The sequence below is a fragment of the Pyrus communis genome, chromosome 7, assembly GCF_963583255.1.
Source record: "Pyrus communis chromosome 7, drPyrComm1.1, whole genome shotgun sequence".
Classification (NCBI taxonomy): Eukaryota; Viridiplantae; Streptophyta; class Magnoliopsida; order Rosales; family Rosaceae; genus Pyrus; species Pyrus communis.
Window position 1 is genome coordinate 17,262,589 of NC_084809.1, and position 22,637 is coordinate 17,285,225.

The 22,637-nt window shown below is 38.9% G+C and overlaps 2 protein-coding genes across 2 annotated transcripts; one reads left to right on the top strand and one right to left on the bottom strand.

Moving 5' to 3' along the window:
- Positions 1-6,422: 6,422 nt before the first annotated feature.
- Positions 6,423-7,883, bottom strand: LOC137740647 (uncharacterized). Its single transcript, XM_068480482.1, has 2 exons — positions 7,665-7,883; positions 6,423-7,040 (listed from the first exon to the last, which is right to left on the bottom strand). Exons 1-2 carry the CDS (start codon positions 7,881-7,883, stop codon positions 6,423-6,425), a joined length of 837 nt encoding a protein of 278 aa, XP_068336583.1.
- A 5,892-nt stretch (positions 7,884-13,775) lies between these two features.
- Positions 13,776-16,403, top strand: LOC137739149 (uncharacterized protein At2g34160-like). Its single transcript, XM_068478659.1, has 5 exons — positions 13,776-13,975; positions 14,268-14,316; positions 15,158-15,220; positions 15,305-15,369; positions 16,145-16,403. The coding sequence occupies exons 1-5, from the start codon at positions 13,853-13,855 to the stop codon at positions 16,238-16,240; spliced, it is 396 nt and encodes a 131-aa protein (XP_068334760.1). The 5' UTR covers positions 13,776-13,852; the 3' UTR covers positions 16,241-16,403.
- The last annotated feature ends 6,234 nt before the right edge of the window (positions 16,404-22,637 follow it).

The window sequence follows — 22,637 nt, forward strand, 5'->3', positions numbered from 1 at the left end:
TATATTTTCCATTATTTTCCAATTTTACCATTTGATCAGACTGATCTGATTTGAATCATCTGATAAAAAACAAAAGCCAGCCCAACCCTAATACCTTTCTCTCTCCCCACTCCCGTAACCCTCTCTCTCGACCCGCCGTCTTTTCTTCCAAAAAGCTCTGATCCGACGACAACGATCTTCTCGTCCTCCATTCGTACGACCACTTCCTCTTTATTTCTCTATGTAAGTATTTCTCCCTCTACAAATACATAGCCTTATTGTCAGTAATCATGGGGCGTATGCACAGCATAGGGTTCGTTCTTTTCTCATTCTCTGAACAAAGCTCTGTGAGCCAATGATTTGTGCTCTTTGAGCCGTTGATTTGATTGGGATTTATCCATTTTTCATGGTGGCTTTTGTGTTTTGTGGTGTTTTGCAGAAAGGGTATTTCAGCTTCAGCTTTACCGTACAAGAGGACCCCACCTAACTAGTTGAAGATCTCTACACAGGATGTGAGAAAACCCCAACTCTGTAACTCTTGAATCAATTTGGGTTGTTTTAGGTTTTGTTTAGATGATGAGAACATAGGTTGTGTTTAGATTTGTATGGCTAATGAGAAAATGGACTAAAGTTCGAATATTTAGGTCAATTTTGTTCCCCATTGTTGGAAAATCTATGCTCATTCCCATTTGGTTTTGGATGTTAAAAGATTTAAACTAATTTTATGATTTCATTTCATGGGTTGTATTTTATAATTTTGGCAACCAAGCAGCAATTTATTGATTAATCTATTTACCTATATGCTATTTGTACTGATTGACCGATGAAGAAGTGCAGTGTAGTGAAAAAAAAAACAAGGATTAAGATATTTTAATTTTGTTTTTTCAAAAAAGCCATATGATTTGCAAAGATTGATCTTGTTGAAACTAATAAAACATGGAGTCTGATATCACTGTTGTATGTAATAAATAATAATTTAATTATCAACGAACATATAGCTTTGTTTCTTATATTCTGCTACTTCTTTGTGATGTAGTTAACTTTTAGTTTCTACGTTGTGTATCTAACATTGACAACCTAATTTCCTTTTTTATTTTGTTTGGTTGTAGTCCCTTGTTTTTTTCTATTTTATAGTAGTCTAATCCTCAAGTGTTTGTTTCCATGTTCTATGTTCACTCAATCAATTTTATTTGGAATCTTAATGCACAATGAATGGTGAAATGCTTGAATTGCTTCCATCCTCAAAAATTCAAAATGGTTCCTATATATTGATAACTATACCAATTGAATTGCACTTACTGCACCACATTGAAAGCTTGGTATTATCTTGAAGACTATCAAGCCAAAGTTCCAATTAGGGGTGGGCAAACGGGTACTAGACCTGCGGGGCGGATCGGGTCCATGCAGTTTGAGGCTGGTACGGGGCGGGTATGAAAATTGTAAAACACAAACGGGGCAGGGCGAGTTCAAATCTTCAAACCCACGGGGCCCCGGACCAGTCCGTTTCTATTATACAATGGTTGGGTATTGCTGGGGGATTTGAAACCCATAAATTTGGATGAATGAATGGGCCTATTCCTATAATACAACGAAAACTTCTAGAGCCTCTTTCAAACAAACTTGGCAATTTCCTTTCGACCCTTTTGCTTTGTCATTTTGAAACCATCCAGAGCCTTCTCCCTTCTCCATTCCAAATTGAAACCCCAAGTTCCTCCATCTCTCTCTCTCTCTCTCTGTGTAAATCCATAAACCATTCAACATTCCCAAACTTCTTCAAATCCCTCCATTTCTGCTTGCATGCTCTCAGTCTCTCCCTTGATTTTATCGAAGAAGATAGTAAGCTCTAGATCGACAAAGATAATGCGGTGGTTGTGCTTTCCGTCATTGGTCTCGAAAAAGATGGTGTTTAAGGCGTCGTCACCGCGGCTGACGGTCTTGTTATGGGCATCTAACCATCTGGTCATTACTGCACCTAGGTTTCACGACGTCGGAGGAAGATGAGACTTAGAGCAACATCGTTCCCTTCTGTTGGAAGAAGCAAATCTTCAAATGAGGAGAACGAAAATGTGACAAAGACCTGAGGCATGAGTGAAGATTTGGACCCACGCCTACCTCTATTCCCACCACAGTTCTCCTTTTCTCCTTTCCCTCCTTTTAATTATTTTAATTTTTATGTGTTTATTCATTTATTTGCATATTAGGAATTGTTTATTGATGCTTTTCTGCCTTTTTGTTTCTGGGTCTGTTTTTCCTTCGCTAAAGTATCAAAAGATTAGATTTTTATTGTTAGTCTCTGGGTCTGTTTTTCGTACTAGATCTGACGCACCTCGATCGAGATCAGGGCATGCTGGCCGTCACATGACGATGACGTAACCATGTGCACAGTGCGGAAGCTAAGAATAATAATAAAAGTACGAATAAATAAAAACCAAGCTATACACTAAGTAGATAACATACACGTGTGAGCGTAAGTGTGAGAAACAATATTCAGAGTACGGAAGACCTAGTGCATGTTGGAAATGTGCCCTAAAACCAATCATATGATGATACTTTACGGACATTTCACAAAGTTAAACTAATTTAGTTTAAATGTAAAGGGCAAAGATTATTGTTTGAGCCGTCTCATATAAATGTTATATGCTTAAACGATAAGTCCAAGGAATATGTGATTGGAAGAATGCGATCTAAAGAAGTTAGATTCATGAGACCATTCTTTCGTTGACACATCCTAAACGTTCCTGATCATAGGATTGTCAATTGGGCATTGACAGTCCGTTAAGATCAGTACGTGCTATGTCTTCTCTCAGGGAGAGTGACTAGTCTCGAGTCAGTGGTGTGTGTGACATCAAGACAAGTACGTAGGTGCTCAATAGAGAATGAGTTCACTGAACACGATCAACGAAGAGTTCTCATATTCATGTCACATGAGAACTCATGGTTGGGATAATGCAAATTAGTCTTTTGACCTAAGGCATCACAGTTGTCTTGTGGTTAGGTCCTTAATCTTTGATTATGTCAAAGTCACTCCATCAGGAGGGTGTCCACGGCATCATTGAGGTTAAGCCACTTAGCCATGGAGGCAAGTGAATGCACAACAAGGGATCTCTAACCTTCAAACTGTTTGAGGGAGAATACTCTATGATATGATTAAGAATCTTTGGCCAAAGTATGAATGAGATTTAGGAATGTGTTCCAAATCACATTCAAGGTAATCATATAAGCACAAGACTCACATTGGATAGTAGACATGAATAAACTATCAAACCAAACAATGTGGTCAAGAGTATTGTATTAGAGAAAGACCGTATTGCATTTGTAATCCTAAAACTGAATAGGTTCTCCACCTCTTTTGATTAGCTTGGGTAACCATGACATGCTGCTAGGCGTCAACCATGGTTTGTGGAAGCCCTAAAAGTGTATTATCACTAACGGGAGAATTGAAAGTAAGTTTCAATTCACAATCGATTAGAAAGAGTTTTAATCGCCCACTGCCTCGCTAAAAGGAACCTAATGGATCGTTCACCGAGTAAGGTAGAGTTTGAAGAAACAACGGAGATGAGTAAGAATAATTAAATGGTTTAATTATTTATCTAAGGCTAGGATTAATTAATATGTTAATTAAGCAAACGAATAAGTTCATTAAAGACCTCGGGTTAGTTTTGGGCCGCAAGGCCCAATGGGATTTGAATGTCAAGCCCATTAACTCAAGTTGTATGACAACTTGAATAAACAAAGGGCTTGAAAGCCCAATAAACCCTATAAGCCGGCCATGTTAGAAGAATAGGGCTTTTGGTCCATTAGGTCACTTATTTGAAGGGACTATATAAAGGACTTTATAGCCTAAAATTCATTAAGGGTTGTTTTTTGGGAAAGGATGAGAACACAAGCTCTCCTTTCTCTCTAAAATTTCGGCCACCTTGGAGGCATCATCTAGCAATCAAACTCCTCCAAGGTCACTCATTTCTTCTTCATTATGCCTTGGTGATGAATCATTAGAGGTTCTCAATTTTGGGAACTTTGGAGAAACCTTTTTCATCCATCCAAATCCATAGATCTAAGATGCAAGGAATGAAGGCCCTCTCTTTGGGTGATTAGCCTTTGTTTAAATACAAAGAGGAATCTACAAAGGTATATATTTCAACTCACTTTGTTTTGAGTTGATTATTGGTTCACCATTTTACTAGGCTTTGAACATTCATGGGTAATGTTTTGTTTTTAAGTGCATGCTAGCATGATTCCGCCTTTAATTTGTTAATTGCATGCTAATGATGTTGCTTAAATGAACATGTCATCTTCCAAAATAATCCTTCAGTGCAGTCCAGGAGAAACAAACACTAAATAAACACACCCAAAGGTGGTCCTACACTGGTGATAATCTGTCAGATATGCCGTGAATTCCTCGAGAGCCACCAAAAGAGCCATCCAAACTAGAACCTGGAGGGGCGCAAAACAGAAAACGTGATTGGGCAAAAACAAAGCTTTTCAAAATCATTTTAATATCAAAAGTACTAACTCCTCGCCGTAAAACCTGTATAATTTCCCAGGAAATAAAATATACGCAAATATATAAAACATGCTCAGAAATATGCCATGTTGAATGCCTCTAAACAAAATGCAAGTACTCAAGTAATGTCAAACAATGCCATATAATCTATTAGCTGGAGTCACCTAACGTGACCTGCACGGCTGAATCTAGAGTTCAAATCCCCAACTCACTAACTAAACCTGCACACGAATCGGAACCACCTAAAGTGGTCTCTACGACAAGACTTGGTGTAAAGAATTACGATCAAGTGCTATGATCACGTGAAGACTGGGCGAATAATCGCGGGTCACCTACGAGTCAGAACCACCTATAGTGGTCTGTACGACAGGACTGTGCACCTAACTTGGATCCAAGATGAGCGTGTGGTGCGGGAGGTGAACATCACGTAAAGGACTGTGCCCTACTCTAGGCGGGAGCACTAACACTGGGGGTGTAGGTTATGGGCTCTCAATGCATCTCAAATCATTACTAAACACAAACATAAACCATAACTTACCTGGCACTTACCTGTGCGTCCACAGCACCAAACATATATATATGCAACTACTAATTCATAATTAAATAGGTAAACGCAAAGCATGGCATTTAAAACATATAAACGTTTCATTTCATTTTATGGGAAAATCACAAGTATATAGGTATATACGGAAAACCAAAAGCCCACTCACTGGTATGTAGAAGGGTCGTAACCCCCTTGCCTTGAGTGACTGCGCTCGTCCTCGGGATAGGTCTCACCTATATGCGAAACAACTATAAAAACGTTAATTTAAAGAACATAACCTAAACTAGGTAAAAACTTCTCATACAAGCTCAAATGGGGTGTATGAATACACCAACGTGATCTACTCAACCTAACGAACATCCCCATATTTTTAAAATAATTTTCTGACACCACACACACCCCCACGCGCCGGCCAAAGGACGGCCACACTCGCCGCCCACGCGCAGGCACGTGTCTGGCATACTGACAACGTCAGTTAACGCTGTCAGGAATATTTCGTTAACTTTGACAGATTCCATTAAAGTTAACTTAACGCCGTTAGGAATATTCCGTCCAAACTGACGGAATATTCCGTCGTCTTCTCCAGCCAACCTTCGGCGTCGTCGCCATCGCCGGAAAACCGGGAAAGTTTCCAAACTTCATATCTCACTCACTCGTTTTTCACCCAAATTTCACGAAATTGGTATCAAAATGAAGCTTACAACTAGAGGAACAAATCCTTACCACTTTCAAGCACTAAAACCAACGGAATCTCGCTGGAAAAACTCCACGAAAACCGGCTAAACCTGCAACTCACGATCCCAACGTCCAAAACCTTTAAACTAACCACCCCGAGCTTCCTAAGGACCTCACCAAGCTTCTTACAAACTTGAAATTCCCAAAAACATCTGAATTTACGTGTGCATGAACAGTACTCTGAAATGAACCTCTCAGGTTCGACGTGAAAACGAAGGTTCCCTTACCTGAAATGGGTATGGTTGAACTCCTAAGAACCTCACAAGCACAAATATAAAGTTTGCTTCCTTGATACCACATTTTCGAGTGATTGGGTTCTTGTCCGTACATATAAAAAAGAAGGGAAAGAGACAGAGACTCGGGACAAGCAGAAGAAGAGACTGAAGGTGTGAGGGTGTGTATGTGATCTAAATGCAGCCAACCAAATCCCCAAAAGACCTCACAACAAAACAAAATCACTAGGGGCAAAGCCGTCATTTCACCCCTACGGTACGAAAAATCCGAGACAAGCTGTCACAACTTACCCACCTTAATAAAATTTTGTCCCCAAATTCACAACAACTACTCACGCCAACCACTAGTGATCAAAGAACAACCGAGGATACAATCTCTCATCCGATCTTCGGTCTCCCATGTAGCCTCCTCCAGGGTATGATTCCTTTACAAAACTTTCACCAAATTCACTTTCTTGTTCCTTAGAACCTTTTCCTTCCAATCCAAAATCGTCACTGGTTCCTTATCATAAGTCAAATCCAAATTAATTTCCAAGGGTTGATGAGGTATCACATGAGACGGATTCGCAACATAATGTCGAAGCATAGACACGTGAAAAACATTATGTACTTTAGCTAGCTCAGAAGGCAACTCAAGCTTGTAAGCCACTTCACCAACTCGCTCAGTGATCATGTACGGTCCGATATACCCAGGACTCAACTTACCTTTCTTTCCAAACCGCACAACACCTCTCCACGGTGAAAGCTTAAGAAACACCCAATCGCCAACCTTATACACTCTGTCAGTAGCATGCCGATCCGCTAAGCTCTTTTGTCGATCCTGGGCTGCCTTCAGGTTAGACTTGATTACCTGAATATTTTGAGTAGTCTTTTCAATAATCTCCGGGCCCACCAAAACTCTTTCTCCGACCTCTGACCAACACAAGGATATGCGACAAGATCTACCATACAATGCCTCAAATAGTGCCATGCTGATACTCGAATGAAAGTTGTTGATGTAGGCAAATTCCATTAAATCTAACCGCTTGTGCCAAGCATCGCCAAACTGTAACACCGAAGATCACAACATATCCTCTAACATCTGAATGGTTCTCTCTGACTGTTCGTCTGTCTGAGGATGATATGTTGTACTATAAAGTAATCTCGTACCCAAAGCTTCCTGAAAAGCCACCCAAAATTTAGAAGTAAATCTTGGGTCACGATCTGAAACAATACTCATAGGCCCAAAGAATATTTTTCCCTCATTATAATGAAATGTGCTGACTTAGTAAGCCGATCAACAATCACCCAAATGTCGTCAAAGCCATTATGTGTACGCGGAAGCTTGTACACAAAATCCATAGTAATGTTTTCCCATTTCCACTTTGAAACGGGAAGCGGCTACAACAACCCAAACGGCTTCTTCCTTTCAGCTTTAACTTGCTAGCAAACGACACACCTACTCACATACTCAACTATCTTCCTCTTTATACTCGGCCAATAATAAAATGGTCGAATGGTATGATACATTTTAGTAGCTCCTGGATGCATCGCATAAACTGAGATATGTGCTTCATCGAGAATTACTTTATTTAAATCCAAATTATTAGGCACAAACATCCTACCATCCTGCATAAGCATGCCATCCGACTCACGAACTCTGAGGTCTTTCCTTCCCTTGATTCCTTACTTGGATTATTTCTTGAGTTTCCTCATCAGTTATCTGGGCTTCAAGCACACGATCAACTAAAATTGGCCTAACTTGAAAATTAGCAAGTAAAGCCACCTCTTGATCTTCTGCCTCTAACCTCACTCCCATGGATCTTAAGTTTGCCAGAAAAGGAACGCGACTAGCGTACAACGCATTGATACAGCCCTGAGACTTCCTGCTAAGTGCATCAGCTACCATATTTGCACGACCAGGGTGATAATCAATCGTGCAGTCATAATCACTAAGCAGTTCCAACCACCTCCACTGACGAAGATTAAGATCCCTCTGTGTGAAAAGATACTGAAGACTCTTATGATCTGTAAAGATCTTGCATTTTTCTCCATAAAGATAATGTCTCCACAACTTCAACGCAAACATAATGGCGGCTAACTCCAAATCATGCGTAGGGTAATTCAACTCATGAGGCTTTAATTGTCGTGAGGCATAAGCAATCACCCTACCATGCTGCATTAACACGCATCCCAAACCATTCAAGGAAGCATCACTATAGACCTTCAAATCACCACTATCGTCCGGGAGTGCCAAAACAGGTGCATGAGTGAGACAATACTTTAACTGCTGGAAACTCTGCTCACAATTATCATTCCACTCAAAAGTAACGCCATGTCTCACCCCACTCTGCTCACCCACAAAAGTAACCACAGGTAATCCAGGACGATGGAAGGTAACTATTTTCCCGTAACAATCAATATTGGCATGATTGAAATGCAACAAATATGTGCCCAAAATCACATCAAATTCAACAATATCCAACGAGATAAGATCAGTTGGAATAATAACATCCTCAACCATCACTGGACATCCTGGATACACACAATCAACAATACATCTCTCCCCTCTAGGCATAGCAAACTCTAAATCATACCCTAGAGGTGTAGGGTGAGGTTGCGTCACTTGAGCAAAGGTACGAGAAATCACAGAATGTGTAGCACCACTGTCAATTAATACTCTAGCAAAATAACCAAGGATATTTAACGTACCCATGATCAAGTCTGGATTATTTTGAGCATCCTGCAGAGAGATATTATGAATACGCCCTTGGGTCTGTTGCCGTTCACCACGACCTCTACTCGTCTGGCCACCACGACTCTGTGCACCACGCCCCTAACTAGGCTGACCAGATTGCCTCGAAGATCCCACACTACTCGTAGCAATCTCCCCCTGCTAAGGTTGTCCTCCCTGGTACCACTGAGACCCACTTACTGGAACTGAAGGATACGACATATAGCCACCAGAATACTGGGGATCACCATTATGAGAATATGGATCCTGAGGATATGAATACTGTCATGGGGCATAAGGAACATCATCGCCCTGATAGTAATAGGCACCACCACGACCCGTTTGCCCGTAATTACCAGGACCAGGAACCTGCTGGATCGGTGCAAGTGGTGGCAAAAAAGTCTGTTGGGGCCTCTACTGACTCTAGGGACAATTTGCAACCCGATGTCCCATCTTCCCACAAGTGAAGCAACTACCGCTGCCTTTCCTGCACTCTCCAAAATGTCGATTATTACACCTGCGGCAAACCGGAGCCCTTCCTCTACCAGCATCACTCTACCTCTGGCCTCTAGCACCCCGAGCAAATCTACCACCACGACCCTGACCAGTGGCACTAAAACCACCGCTAGAAGAGATAGAACTAGTTCCACCCTGCTTAAAGCTCTGGGTCTTGCGAGGTCCGAGCGATGCTTGACCCTTGCCCTTGTCATCTTTTCGCTGGTTACCATCTTTTTCTTCCTCCTCACTTTTGCTGGGCATGTTCTCGGAATCCTCAATCCTCAACAGAATCTCATAGAACTCCTGATAGGTGTCACAAGGGGTAATGGTCGTCACAGAACACTACTTCTTCTTAGTACCTAAACGGAAACGACGAAGCATCTTTGCCAGATTGGCAGCAACATCTGGATGATAACGGGACAAATCAGTCAATCTTCGATAATACTCGTTCGCCGTCAACTTCCCCTGCCTCAACTCAGTGAATTCCTGGTTTGTGCGGTCTGTATACTCAGGAGGCACAAACCTTTTCCTGAACAGCTCTCTAAATACCTCCCAATCAGTCCTCTCCTCTTAGGACAAACGATGAACCTCCTGCTCCCACCAGGATGCCGAATCTTTACCCAAAAACTAAGATGTCGTCTCAACCCACTTCTTAACAGGGAGATTCCCCTGATTATGCAAAACACGAAAAGTCTTCTCAATATGTTCTAGCCACCACTCCGCTCCCTCAAAACCCTCGTGGCCCTCGAACTTATCTAACTTCAGATTGCACATAGTCTCCAAAGAAGTCCTCTGGGGAGGGCGGAGCGCCGACTGAATAACGGTGGCGATAACTTCCCCCAGCTGAGCTACATCGGGGAAACTAGGCTCAGCATAGCAATGTGATTCCTTACGAGGCGGCATAGCTCTGACAGAAGACACCAAAACAATTAGAATACTCACAAAAGTACAGGACTGCCAAACCTATGCTCTGATACTAAACTGAAACACCCCGTCCGAGATTAGGGCATGCTAGCCGTCACGTGAAGGTGACGTAACCATGTGCATAATGCGGAAGCTAAGAATAATAATAAAAGTACGAATAAATAAAAACCAAGCTATACACTAAGTAGATAATATACATGTGCAAGCGTAAGTGTGAGAAACAATATTCAGAGCACGGAAGACCTAGTGCAGTCCGAGAGAAACAAACATTAAATAAACACACCCAAAGGTGGTCCTACACTGGTGATAATTTGTCAGATTTGCCGTGAATTCCTCGAGAGCCACCAAAAGAGATATCCAAACTAGAACCTAGAGGGACGCAAAACAGAAAGCGTGAGTGGGCAAAAACAAATCAAAAGTACTAACCCCTCGCCATAAAACCTGTATAATTTCCCAGAAAATAGAATATACACAAATATATAAAACATGCTCAGAAATATGCCATGTCGAATGCCTCTAAACAAAATGCAAGTACTCAGGTAATGTCAAACAATGCCATATAATCTGTCAGTCGGAGTCACCTAACGTGACCTGTACGGCTGAATCTAGAGCTCAAATCCCCAACTCACTAATTAAACCTGCACACGAGTTGGAACCACCTAAAATGGACTGTAAGACAGGACTGTGTATAAATAATTATGCTCAAGTGCTACGATCACGTGAAGACTGGGCGAATAATCGCGGGTCACCTACGAGTCGGAACCACCTATAGTGGTCTGTATGATAGGACTGTGCACCTAACTTGGATCCAAGATGAGCGTGTGGTGTGGGAGGCGAACATCACGTGAAGGATTGTGCCCTACTCTGGGCAGGAGCACAAACACCGGGGGTGCAGGTTATGAGCTCTTAATGCATCTCAAATCATTACTAAACACAAACATAAACCATAATTTACCTGACACTTACATGTGCATTCGCAACACCAAACATATATATATATATGCAACTACTAATGCATAATTAAATAGGCAAACACAAAGCATGGCATTTAAAACATATAAACGTTTCATTTCATTTTCTGGGAAAATCACAAATATATAGGTATATACGGAAAACCAAAAGCTCACTCACTGATATGTAGAAGGGTCGTAACCCCCTTGTCTCGAGTGACTGCGCTCGTCCTCGGGATAGGTCTCACCTATATGCGAAACAACTATAAAAACGTTAATTTAAAGCACATAACCCAAACTAGGTAAAAACTTCTCATACAAGCTCAAATGGGGTGTATGAATACACCAACGTGATCTACTCAACCACACGAACATCCCCATATTTTTAAAATAATTTTCTGGCACACTAACGGCGTCAATTAACGCCGTCAGGAATATTCCGTTAACTCTAACAGATTCCGTTAAAGTTAACTTAACACTGTTATGAATATTCTGTTCAAACTGACGGAATATTCCGTCGTCTTCTTCGGCCAATCTCTGGCGCCATTGCCATCACAGGAAAACCGGGAAAGTTTCCAAACTTCATATCTCACTCGTTTTTCACCCAAATTTCACGAAATTGGTACCAAAATGAAGCTTACAACTAGAGGAACAAATCCTTACCACTTTCAAGCACTAAAACCAACGAAATCTGGCTGGAAAAACTCCACCAAATTCGGCCAAACCTGCAACTCACGATCTTGAAGTCCAAAACCTTCAAACGAACCACCCCTAGCTTCCTAAGGACTTCACCAAGCTTCCTACAAACTTGAAATTCCCAAAAACACATGAATTTACGTGTGCATGAATAGTACTCCGAAATGAACCTCTCGAGTTCGACGTGAAAACGAAGGTTCCCTTACCTGAAATGAGTATGGTTGAACTCCTAAGAACCTCACGAGCACAAATGTAAAGTTTGCTTCCTCGATTTACCACGTTTTCGAGTGATTGGGTTCTTGTCCATACATATGCAGAAGAAGGGAAAGAGAGAAAGACTCGGGACAGGCAGAAGATGAGACTGAAAGTGTGGGGGTGTGTGTGTGGTCTAAATGTAGCCAACCAAATCCCCAAAACGACCACACAATGAAACAAAATCACTAGGGGCAAAATCATCATTTCATCCCTACAGTACGAAAAATCTGGGATGGGCTGTCACAAGATCTTTCTGTCTGATTAGTGATTATAGTAAGATTAGTTTTCTTTCATCCATAGTTTTTCTTCGTTGTACTTCCATCATTTTTCGTTATTGTACGAGGACAACTTTTTGTATTTTAATTTTATATCCTACACTTAATTCACCATGGAAAACATGGCATTGCTGATTGTTTATTTGCTATGTGATCTTAGGGATATACTTTGGTGAAGGAAAGGTTATTCAATTCACTCGAGGAGCTGCTTACAAATTACCAAAAAAATAAAAAATAAAATAAAATAAAATAAAAGAGTTGGACCCATGGACCCGCCCCGAATCAAACAGGCTAGGTTAGGTCTGGTTCCAAAATTCAAACTCCCTCTACTCGCCCCGTCCCGCCCCTTTACTGTTTAAAACGGGTAAGGTTCGGTTCCTCTAAAATTGGGCCTGACCCAACCCGTGCCCACCCCTAGTTCCAATACTGTTTCCCATGGTGATTGAGGAAAATTGAAGGGTTTGATTGGAAGAAAATGTGCAAGGTTCCAATGTTCTAATGTTCTAATGTCCTTAATTTTGCAAATCTTTTGAACATTTGATATTTTGTAATGTTCTAATGTTTTTTTTATTATGATCTTATTTTGGGTATGGAAATATATACTTAAAAGAAAACTACATTTTTATGTTTTTCATTTGATTATTTATTAGTTTAAAATACATTTTTCTTAACGGGTAACGGGTCGGGTCATATTATCAGGTCAATTTCGGGTCAGATCATTTTACCCGTTTATTTTAACGGGTGTTACACAACACGATCCATTAAGATATCGGGTATGATATGAAAACGACACGAACACGGAAACCACGTCATGAATGCCAGGTCTACATGTGGACTGACTCACATTTTTTTACTAAGGGCTTGTTTTTAGTCCTTGATATGGTCAAATCATCTACTGGGTTGACAAGTGTCATTTGTCCTTGATTTGCTGAAAACAAACTATTATTTTGTTTAACACCCCAGTTGGGATTTATAGCCTTGGGGCTGCCTCTTGTGTTCATTATCAAAAATCCTAGCCATAAAATCACGCTCATGCACTAAACATCCAAATTGTTGCATATTAGGGTACCATTGTCTTTGTGCCCTTGTCTCTAACCTCACAATGAGCTAGTAATAATGTGGTTCAAATTTTTTTTTGGTAAAATCGAACCTAAGGTCTCTCACTTACAAGTGAAGAAGAATTTCACTAGATTGTAGTATAGTTTGGTGGTATTCCTCTTCATATGGAAGTGAGATGTTATAATTTTGAATCTTATAGATGACAAATTCAATGCTAAATTAGATTGCCTATTATTTGGTTTTGCCAAACTCCTCTTTTTAGTATAAAATATCGATGTACCAAAAAATAAAAAAAGTGATTGATTTATTAGTACAAGACCAAACAAATGAAAAATAAAACACAAATTAATTCCACGCATGCTTGTCCTTTTTGGTCCTTTTAGGCCCATATATATAATGAAGAACAATTTTAGAAAGAGAAATCGGAGAGAGAGAGTGGTCAAAAGGGATTTAGGGTAAGGGTTTTTGAAGCTGTCTCTCAATTGCAATGGAGGGGATCACGGACGGCGTGAACAACATCACCATCAACGCCTCCGATTCGCACAAGAAGAACCGAATTCAGGTCTCAAATACCAAGAAGCCGCTCTTCTTCTATGTTAATCTTGCCAAGGTAAACCCTAATCCCTACCCTGTTCTTAATTTTCTGCCTATATATATGCTTGTATGCCTTATTTGGTTCCTGGGTTTTCTTTTATTTCTTTATCAATTGCTTTGAGTCTGCTGAAATTTGAGTTTTCTGGTTAATTTGGGAAGAAATTGGGATTTACCTGGAAATAAATGTTTTCAATTGACATAGACGCAGCGGCAGTTCTGTTTTCCAAGTGTTTCGGAATAATTGTTGATTATTTTCAATTTTTATTTATTAATAAATAGTATGTTTATGGCATTATATTGTTTTGCAGAGGTATATGCAACAGTACAATGAGGTGGAGCTCTCCGCTTTAGGAATGGGTATGACACTTCAGCTGCTTCTATCTCATTAAGCACTATGTGTGTGTAGATCTCTGTGTTGTGTGCCATGTTAAGGTATCCGGTTAGACATTACCCTGGAATCAAGAAAACATTGAGGTTCATAACTAAGTTCTGGAAGACAACTGAAATTTAGCGTAGTTTGTTTGTATACGCGTTGATTCGGTTCACTCAATTTGACAAGTTGAGCTATTAGTTTCTGAACAAGCTAGGATGACTGGCTATTTTGTATCAATTTTTTGTCTGCCTAAGGTGGGAAGAGAATGGTTACTAATTTGTTGAGCCATTATGTCGTATTAACCTTTTATTACTTTATATGGAAAAAGTAGCCTTTTGTTGCTCGTTCCAGTTTGTTGGTTGCTTATGCTTAGGTTTTCTTACTTGTGCTTAGCACGATGCTGACAACAATTACCAAGGAAATAACTCTTTACCATTTGAACATATACTCGTATAAACAGATTTGCTCCCGATTGGGAAACAAGATAAGGTGGCTTTGGGTAAAATGTTTAGTTGGTAGTTGTAAGGGACAAATGGAAATGTTTAGTGAACAAGTTATCTAAAGAAAGGCTAGGCAACCTAGCAGGGTTACTCTATTTATTTTGCAGATGTGAGTCCGGAATCCATTACCCATTCCCATTTGGGGGTTGGGGGGTGGAGAGGTGTTTTAAATCCAGTTAAATGCAGCACATGCCCTTTCTGTTATGTTGCCACATTTGGAATTGAGATGTTTTTTTATCATGAATATTGTAGTTCTTGATTATAGGTATGATTTGTCTAGTATTAAAGCTGATGCAAGGATTAATATCTCTTTGTACTGCTGCAGCTATTGCCACGGTTGTTACAATTGCAGAAATTCTGAAAAACAATGGGCTGGCAGTTGAGAAAAGTGAGACTTCTATTTTCTTTTCCGCTTTTCGAAAATAAACTATCAAACTGTCAACTTTACTTATATTCTGGGACGTGAATGCAGAAATCATGACATCAACTGTTGACATTAAGGATGATTCTAGGGGGAGGCCAGTCCAAAAAGCCAAGGTATGCCAATGTGATCTTCTAATGTCAAATAGCCAGTCATTTGTCCTCAATTTATAGAATGAGTTCTGAATCTCATCCGAAACGTCTGTCTGGGTAGTAAAAGAATAAGTAAGATGTATATTAGTGAAAGAATGGAGTTTTGAGTGGAGAGATCCTTTTACAATTATTGTTGCCCTATTGGATTTGTTTGATTCATAAACATCAGTTTGCAGTTATATTATTGGGCTAATATGGCTTGGTGAAGTTGTTACGTGGACATGCCAAACTGTATTGGTTTTAAGAAAAGCATAAATGTGATATGATTGGCAAAATTATACACCTCACTGGTCGGTGCACTTTTTTGGATATTGCTAATTTGAAAAGAAATGCTTGTTGTGTCACTGACCATCTATTCATGTGTTGGCAGTGTGCTGCTGTGTGAGATTTAAGGGGGAAAAAAATTGTCCATTCTACATGTATTTTGAGTGTCGTTGTTCCAAATCCCAGTAGGGTTGTCATTTCATATATTATATATGGTTATTTGCAGTTACTTTTTTTTTTTTTTTAACCTTATAGCAAAAACGTGCTTTCAAATTGTATTTGGTATCTATTTGGTGTAGGACATATTGTCAACTTTGTTTTCCAACTTCACAAGAGTAGTACCATTTTTGTGAGGCCTTCTAGCTCAAGTTGTAGAGCACTTTAAGGTCACATTCATGATGAGATCGACTCTTGTCCTTCCTGTCCCCTACCAAGTATTGATTTTGTTAATATTGATATACTCTGTTGGTTTTAGATTGAGATAGTACTTGGGAAGTCAGAAAACTTTGATGACTTGATGGCCGCTGCAGCCGAGGAGAGGGAAATGGCAGGTGCTGAGGAGCAAAGCTGAAAAATATTCTCTGTTTGGAGCTTCTCTTACAGTGTGTTATGGCTTGTATTATGTGCTCTAAAGCTGGTTATGGAAATAAATTTTGGTAAAGTATATTTTATTTAAGCATAGAATATTTTATGGAAAAGGCATTTTCTGTATGCTATAACCTCGTTTTCCTCCATATTTGTTGTTGATGGGTTGGGGTATTTGGTTTGTGGGAACTTAACTCATTATTGTTGATGAAATTAATCTTTTACCAAATCAAAAAATTACAAATTAAAAACTAATAAAATTGCTGTACGACTTAAATTGTGACAATTGAAAATAATTATAGACAGAAGCAGAAGCTAGACAATTTATATGGACCAAATTATCTTCTCATTCTCTTTTATCTTCATTTTTTATTCTTTTTTCTTTAGTTCTTTTTTTCTTTTCTTATTTTTTTTTTTTATAACTTTTTTTTGGGTCAAGAGTAGCCAACGACTGTTTATTATTTTATTTTTTTTAAATACATCAGTATTTTTACACTAAAGGAATGTGGAATTCGGTTAAGTTACACAATGGACAATCTAATTTGGTTTTGAATTCGCCATTCACGAGATTCAAACTTAAGACATTTCACTTCCAAGTGAAGAAAAATATCATCAGATTGTAGTAATGAGTGGCAAAATAGCTTATTACTTAGATTAGAAAACAAACACTACATAAGCCCCAAAAAAGATATGCAAAAGCACCTAACTGGTCAAGGCCTAACTTCAATAATTACATTATGAGCCAAGCCCATTAAGGGTGTGTTTGTTTGGCCTCATTATCTTTCACTAGACTAGACTTGATTAGCTATCAGTGAAATCCCGTGTTTGTTGCTTGCACGAACTAAAGTTAATGAGACTAAAGGGGATTCACTCCGACTATCTCCCTCGCCAGGAGGTCTTAGTGAGAGCGCCCTGAGACCTTGGGATTGCTAAGCCTTTCGTTTGGTCTATCCTCGTCTTCTCTCATCCATTCTCTACTCTCTGTTTCTTGAACACCGACAGCCACCATCACACCACCACTCCCAACTTCAGTAACATACACTGTTAGCCCAACACCACTCTCTCCTTCTCGCCTCGAACCCAGAATTTCGAATGAGCAACCTTCTTGGTAGCTCAATCTTCTCTCTTACTAAATGCACAATTCATCATAAGTCATCTCCTTATTGTCATTCAACACTAGATCATCATAAGTTATAGACACTTCCTCCATTGGACTCCATTAGAGCAACAAAAGCAACAATTTTTTTCTTCATCATCTGACGACTCATCAGAATGCACAAACGCATCATCACTTTCACTCCAAGTAACCATCATTACTTTGTCCATTTTCTAACTTGACTACCTGTTGTTTGCACACTCAATAGCATAATGTCCATTTTTTAACAAAACTGAGTAAAAGAGAGAAATCTTTGAAAAACTAAGAAAGCAAGAAAGCTAGAGAGAGAATCGTGCAGCGGAAAAAGAAGAAGAAAGATTGATTGTATTGAATGAATCGTTACAACAGATTATTACAGTTATATCCCAACAATTCTAATCGACTTGCCTATGTGGCAATCCTCTGCATCTCTCCTTAACCAATCAACAAATGCCACCTGTAATCCCATTACATCTCAGCTATTACCCCCCCTCAATCTCAGCTGGGGTGTCCAAGACTGAGATTGATACAATGCTTGACAAATGTAGGACTATGCAAACCTTTAGTGAGCACATCAACAACCTGGTTGTCTGTGGATATATAGTTAACAATGATATCCTTCTTTTGCACTCTCTCACGAACGAAATGATAATCTGTATCAAGGTGTTTTATCCTTGAATGGAAAACTGGATTGGTGTTGAGTGCCAATGCCGAGAGATTGTCACAATGTAAAATTGGAGGGGCAATCAAGAACTCATACAAATCTTTCATTATTGACCTTATCCAACACACATCTGCAACACAGTTTGCTAAAGCTTTATATTCAGCTTCTGTGGAGCTCCTGGACACTGATGACTGTTTCTTAGATTGCCACGATATAGGATTAAGGCCAAGATATACCACATATCCAGTGATTGATCTTCCTGTATTGATATCTGCAGCCCAATCGACATCAGAATAAGCTGAAATTTGTGTATCCGAAGTTGAAAAATATGTAATACCACACTATATTGTCCCTTGAAGGTATCTGAGTATCCTTTTAACCAAGAACATGTGTGCATCAGTTGGATTGGTCATATACTGACATACAACATTCACAGAATAGGCAATATCAGGCCTAGTGAATGTCAAATATTGAAGAGCACCAACAATGCTCTTGTAAAGACTTGGATCAGGCAAAGGTTGACCCTTAGACAATAATAACTGTGCATGTGGCTTTGAAGGTGTTGGTGCTGGCTTACAACTCTCCATTCCTGCCATTTTAATAAGTTCTTCGACATATTTAGCTTGACTAATGAACATATCACCATTAGCTCTGTATTGGATTTGCAACCCCAAGAAATAAGTCAACTTCGCCATGTCTTTCAAATCAAAAATTTCACATAGTGCATTAATCAAAACCTGAACTTTGGAGATGTTTGAACCTGTGAGGATGATATCATCAACATATAAAAGTAGAATGACTATATCCTTACCATCTGTTTTAACAAAGAGACTGGTATCAGCTTGTGAAACTATGAACCCCAGAGATGGTAACACACCTGTGAATTTTAAATTCCAAGCTCGTGGAGCTTGTTTAAGTCCATACAATGATTTGACAAGCTTACGTACATATATGGAGTTTTTGGCTCTACAAAACCTTGTGGTTGTTTCATGTAGATTTCCTCCTGCAATTCTCCATGTAAAAAGGCATTCTTAATGTCTAACTATCTAAGCTCCCACTTGTGACTTGTAGCTAGAGCAAGGATTAACCTCACTATGGTATGCCTTACTATGGGACTAAATGTCTCAGAGTAATCTAACCCATGTTCTTGTGTATACCCTTGTGCAACCAGTCGTGCCTTGTATCTGGATATGCTGCCATCTGGATTTTTCTTCAACTTGTAAAGCCACTTACTCCCAATGATTGTTCTATCATGAGGTTGAGGTACAAGTGTCCATGTCCCTTGCTCTTTAAGAGCATCAAACTCATCCTGCATAGCTTGTTGCCAATTCGGATTGCTTGTAGCTGCTTTAAAATTTTTTGGTTCTTCACAATCAACAATTTCAGTCAGAAAGGAAAAACCACCATAACACATAGAACCATCATCAATCTTTAGAAACTGTAACTCGAATAAATTTGCATGAAATGCAGTGTAATTTTTCCTCTGAATTGTTCCAGTTTGTAGTCTGGTACTCATAAAGTGTGCTCTTGAAACTTCATTAGTTGTAGATTGAGAAGTTTGATCACAATCGGTCATAGAAAGAGGAAGTAATACCTAACGTTGACTTGGATTGAGGACATGCAACAAGGGTGGATGCAGATCTTGTACTAGAGTAGGTAAGTGTGATGGCAGTGGTTCAGATTCATGTGTATTTGGTGGAGCTTGTGAACTATCAGATAATGTAGAAGAATTATTTGATGCTGCCAGTATTAAAGTATCCTAAAAAATTGATCGAACTGTTTCATTCATTTTACTGTCGTGTACATTGGGAACTCTTAGCTACACTATAATTGGAGATGAATGTACTGAACTCTGTACATTAGTGCTTCCTAACAATATAGAGGATTGACATTTTGCTGGAAAAACAGATTCATCATGAAGAATATGCCTAGAAAGAATCAATTTCTGTGTTTGCAAGTTATAACATATAGCCCCTTTATAACCTGAAGCATATCCTAAAAATATGCACACTGAAGTTCTTGGCTGAAATTTGTTGTCATTATAATGTCTCAAATAGGGATAGATTACAGATCCATATACTTTCAAATCTTGAAGTGATGGATGTTTATCATACAAGCAAAAGAAAGGTGAGTTCATGTGTAAAGCTTTACAAGCCATCCTATTAATCAAATACATAGCATGTGCACATGAATGAAACCAGAATTCTTGAGATAAACCAGCAGCATTCATCAAGGTTATTGCTGTTTCAACTATATGTCGATGCCTCCTTTCAACAAAACCATTTTGTTGAGGAGTGTAGGGGCATGAAATTTTGTGAACCATTTTCTTTTACTGCATAAATTCCTTGAAATGATTACCTAGAAACTCTCCATCTATATCTGATTGTAAACACTTAATATGAGCTCCAAATTGTACTTCAACATATTTATAGAACTTGACAAACAATGAGAACACTTCTGATTTATTATAAAGTGGGAAAATCCATATGTATCGAGTACAATCATCAACAAATACAACATAGAACCTATATCCCTCTATGGATTTTACAGAAGAAGGTCCCCAAACATCAGAATGTATCCTATCAAAAGGTAAAATAGACCTAAAAGCATCATTGGAGAAAGGTTTCCTAGTAATTTTCCCATGAATACAATCAGTGCACATTGCATGCATATTAGCTGTTGACATAGGAATATTAGACTTAGCTAACATAACTACCAGGACTTCATTTGTAGGATGCCCCAACCTCTGATGCCATAGAGAAGATCTGGCTAACTGCCCAGTGAATGCACTTGGAGCCTTCCATGATGACACAGGAATCTGAAACAATTCTTGAGGCCTACTCCTTCCTTTGTACAAGATCTCCCTTGTCACCTTATCCTGCACAAAGAAATATGTGTCATCACAGATAAACCAACATCTATTGTCTTTACACAATTGTTTTACAGACAAAAGATTGACAGCAAATGCTGGAACATGTAGCACATTCTTCAAAATTATAGAATTATATGGTGTTTTGAGAACTGTAGAACCAATATTTTGAATTGGCAAACCTTGACCATTGCTAATCTTAATTTTCTCTGAACCTTCAAATGGAGAAACTTGATTTAGACTAGCAAGATCAGAGGTCATGTGATGTGAAGCTTCTATGTCCATAATCCAAGTTGCAACATTAAAGGATGATGGGGAAGCTTGAGCAGCCATTCCTTGCATTACAGGTTGCATTTGATAAGACAGATCATGTATAGGCAGATTTTGTTGAATGACATGAGTTGCAAAGGTTGGTACTTGATAGGAAGAATGAGCAGCAAAGTGTTGTGGTTGTTGGATCAAATGAGGTTGACCTTGATTCACAGAAGCAAGAGAAGTAGGCGGTCCAGATAGTTGATATGAATAATTGCCCCAATGATAGCACTTTAGTGCATAATGTCCCCTTTTTCCACAAATCTAACACTGAGTGTCGAAATGTGGTGAAGTAATTTGAAAAAGAGCTGTATATGGAACAATTTGAGAAGTTTGTGCCTAAAGGTGAAGCGCATAAGCTATGCAAGCTTTAATGCTCTATCTATTAACTCACGCAAGCACCTCAAACTTGAACAATAGATTTGATGAAGTCATATGGCGATATGATTTCGAAAAGAATTCAGAAAAATCATGTGCTTACAAGAAACAAATTGGAGGTTCAATCACTTTCCTAGTGTTAAATGACAAAGCTATGCTTATGGAAGTAAAAAGCTTGGTTATCATTCATGATATAGAACATGTTTGCACTAACCTTAAAAGTGGAGCAATATTTGCACTAACCTTAAAAAATTGGAATGTGATGTCAACAATCCAAACAGTTGATCTTTTTCAGTCACCAATAAGATCAAGTTTTAAAAAATAAACTCCGAAAAACGGTTACTGATGATGAAAAATCAAAGCGTAAATGCAAACGATAATCGGACGGTTAGAATTTGTCACTAAGGTTTATGGATTGTAGTGCCCAGTTTCAGAGAAAGTTGTAGGCATTGCCATCACAAGGGTTTCTACATATATTTTTTCACTTGTAAATTAATTATTACTAATTTTTTGAAAATCATAGGAAAAACATTATTCACGAGGGTTTCAAAAATCCAAGTGGTGGTATAATTGTCATCAATGTGTATAGTATGCGATCCTGAAATTTGCCATCATTTTATATATATATATATATATATATTTTCCATTTCTATATTAATTAATGTGATTTTTTTTTTTTTTTTTTTTTTTTTTTTTTTTTTTTTTGTGGTACTTACAAAGGGTCGAAAGAAGTGTAAAAATAAGACGTATGTTGGTATGTGATCAAGAATGCTCTAGACATTGTGGACGCTATGCAAAATGCCAATAGCCATCGTCAATCGGAATGCAATGACGTTTGACTACGTCAGTATATCCAATGGAAGCTTAACAAACAACAATTCGATAATTTTCAAGGTGAAAATATCGCAATCACTCACCTAAGTAAACACATAACATAATAGAACCAAATAGAACTATGAATTATGTAAAATTTCATGACTATCATGCCATTAAGTAGTTAGTCACTCACCTGTTGCCTTGTTGTG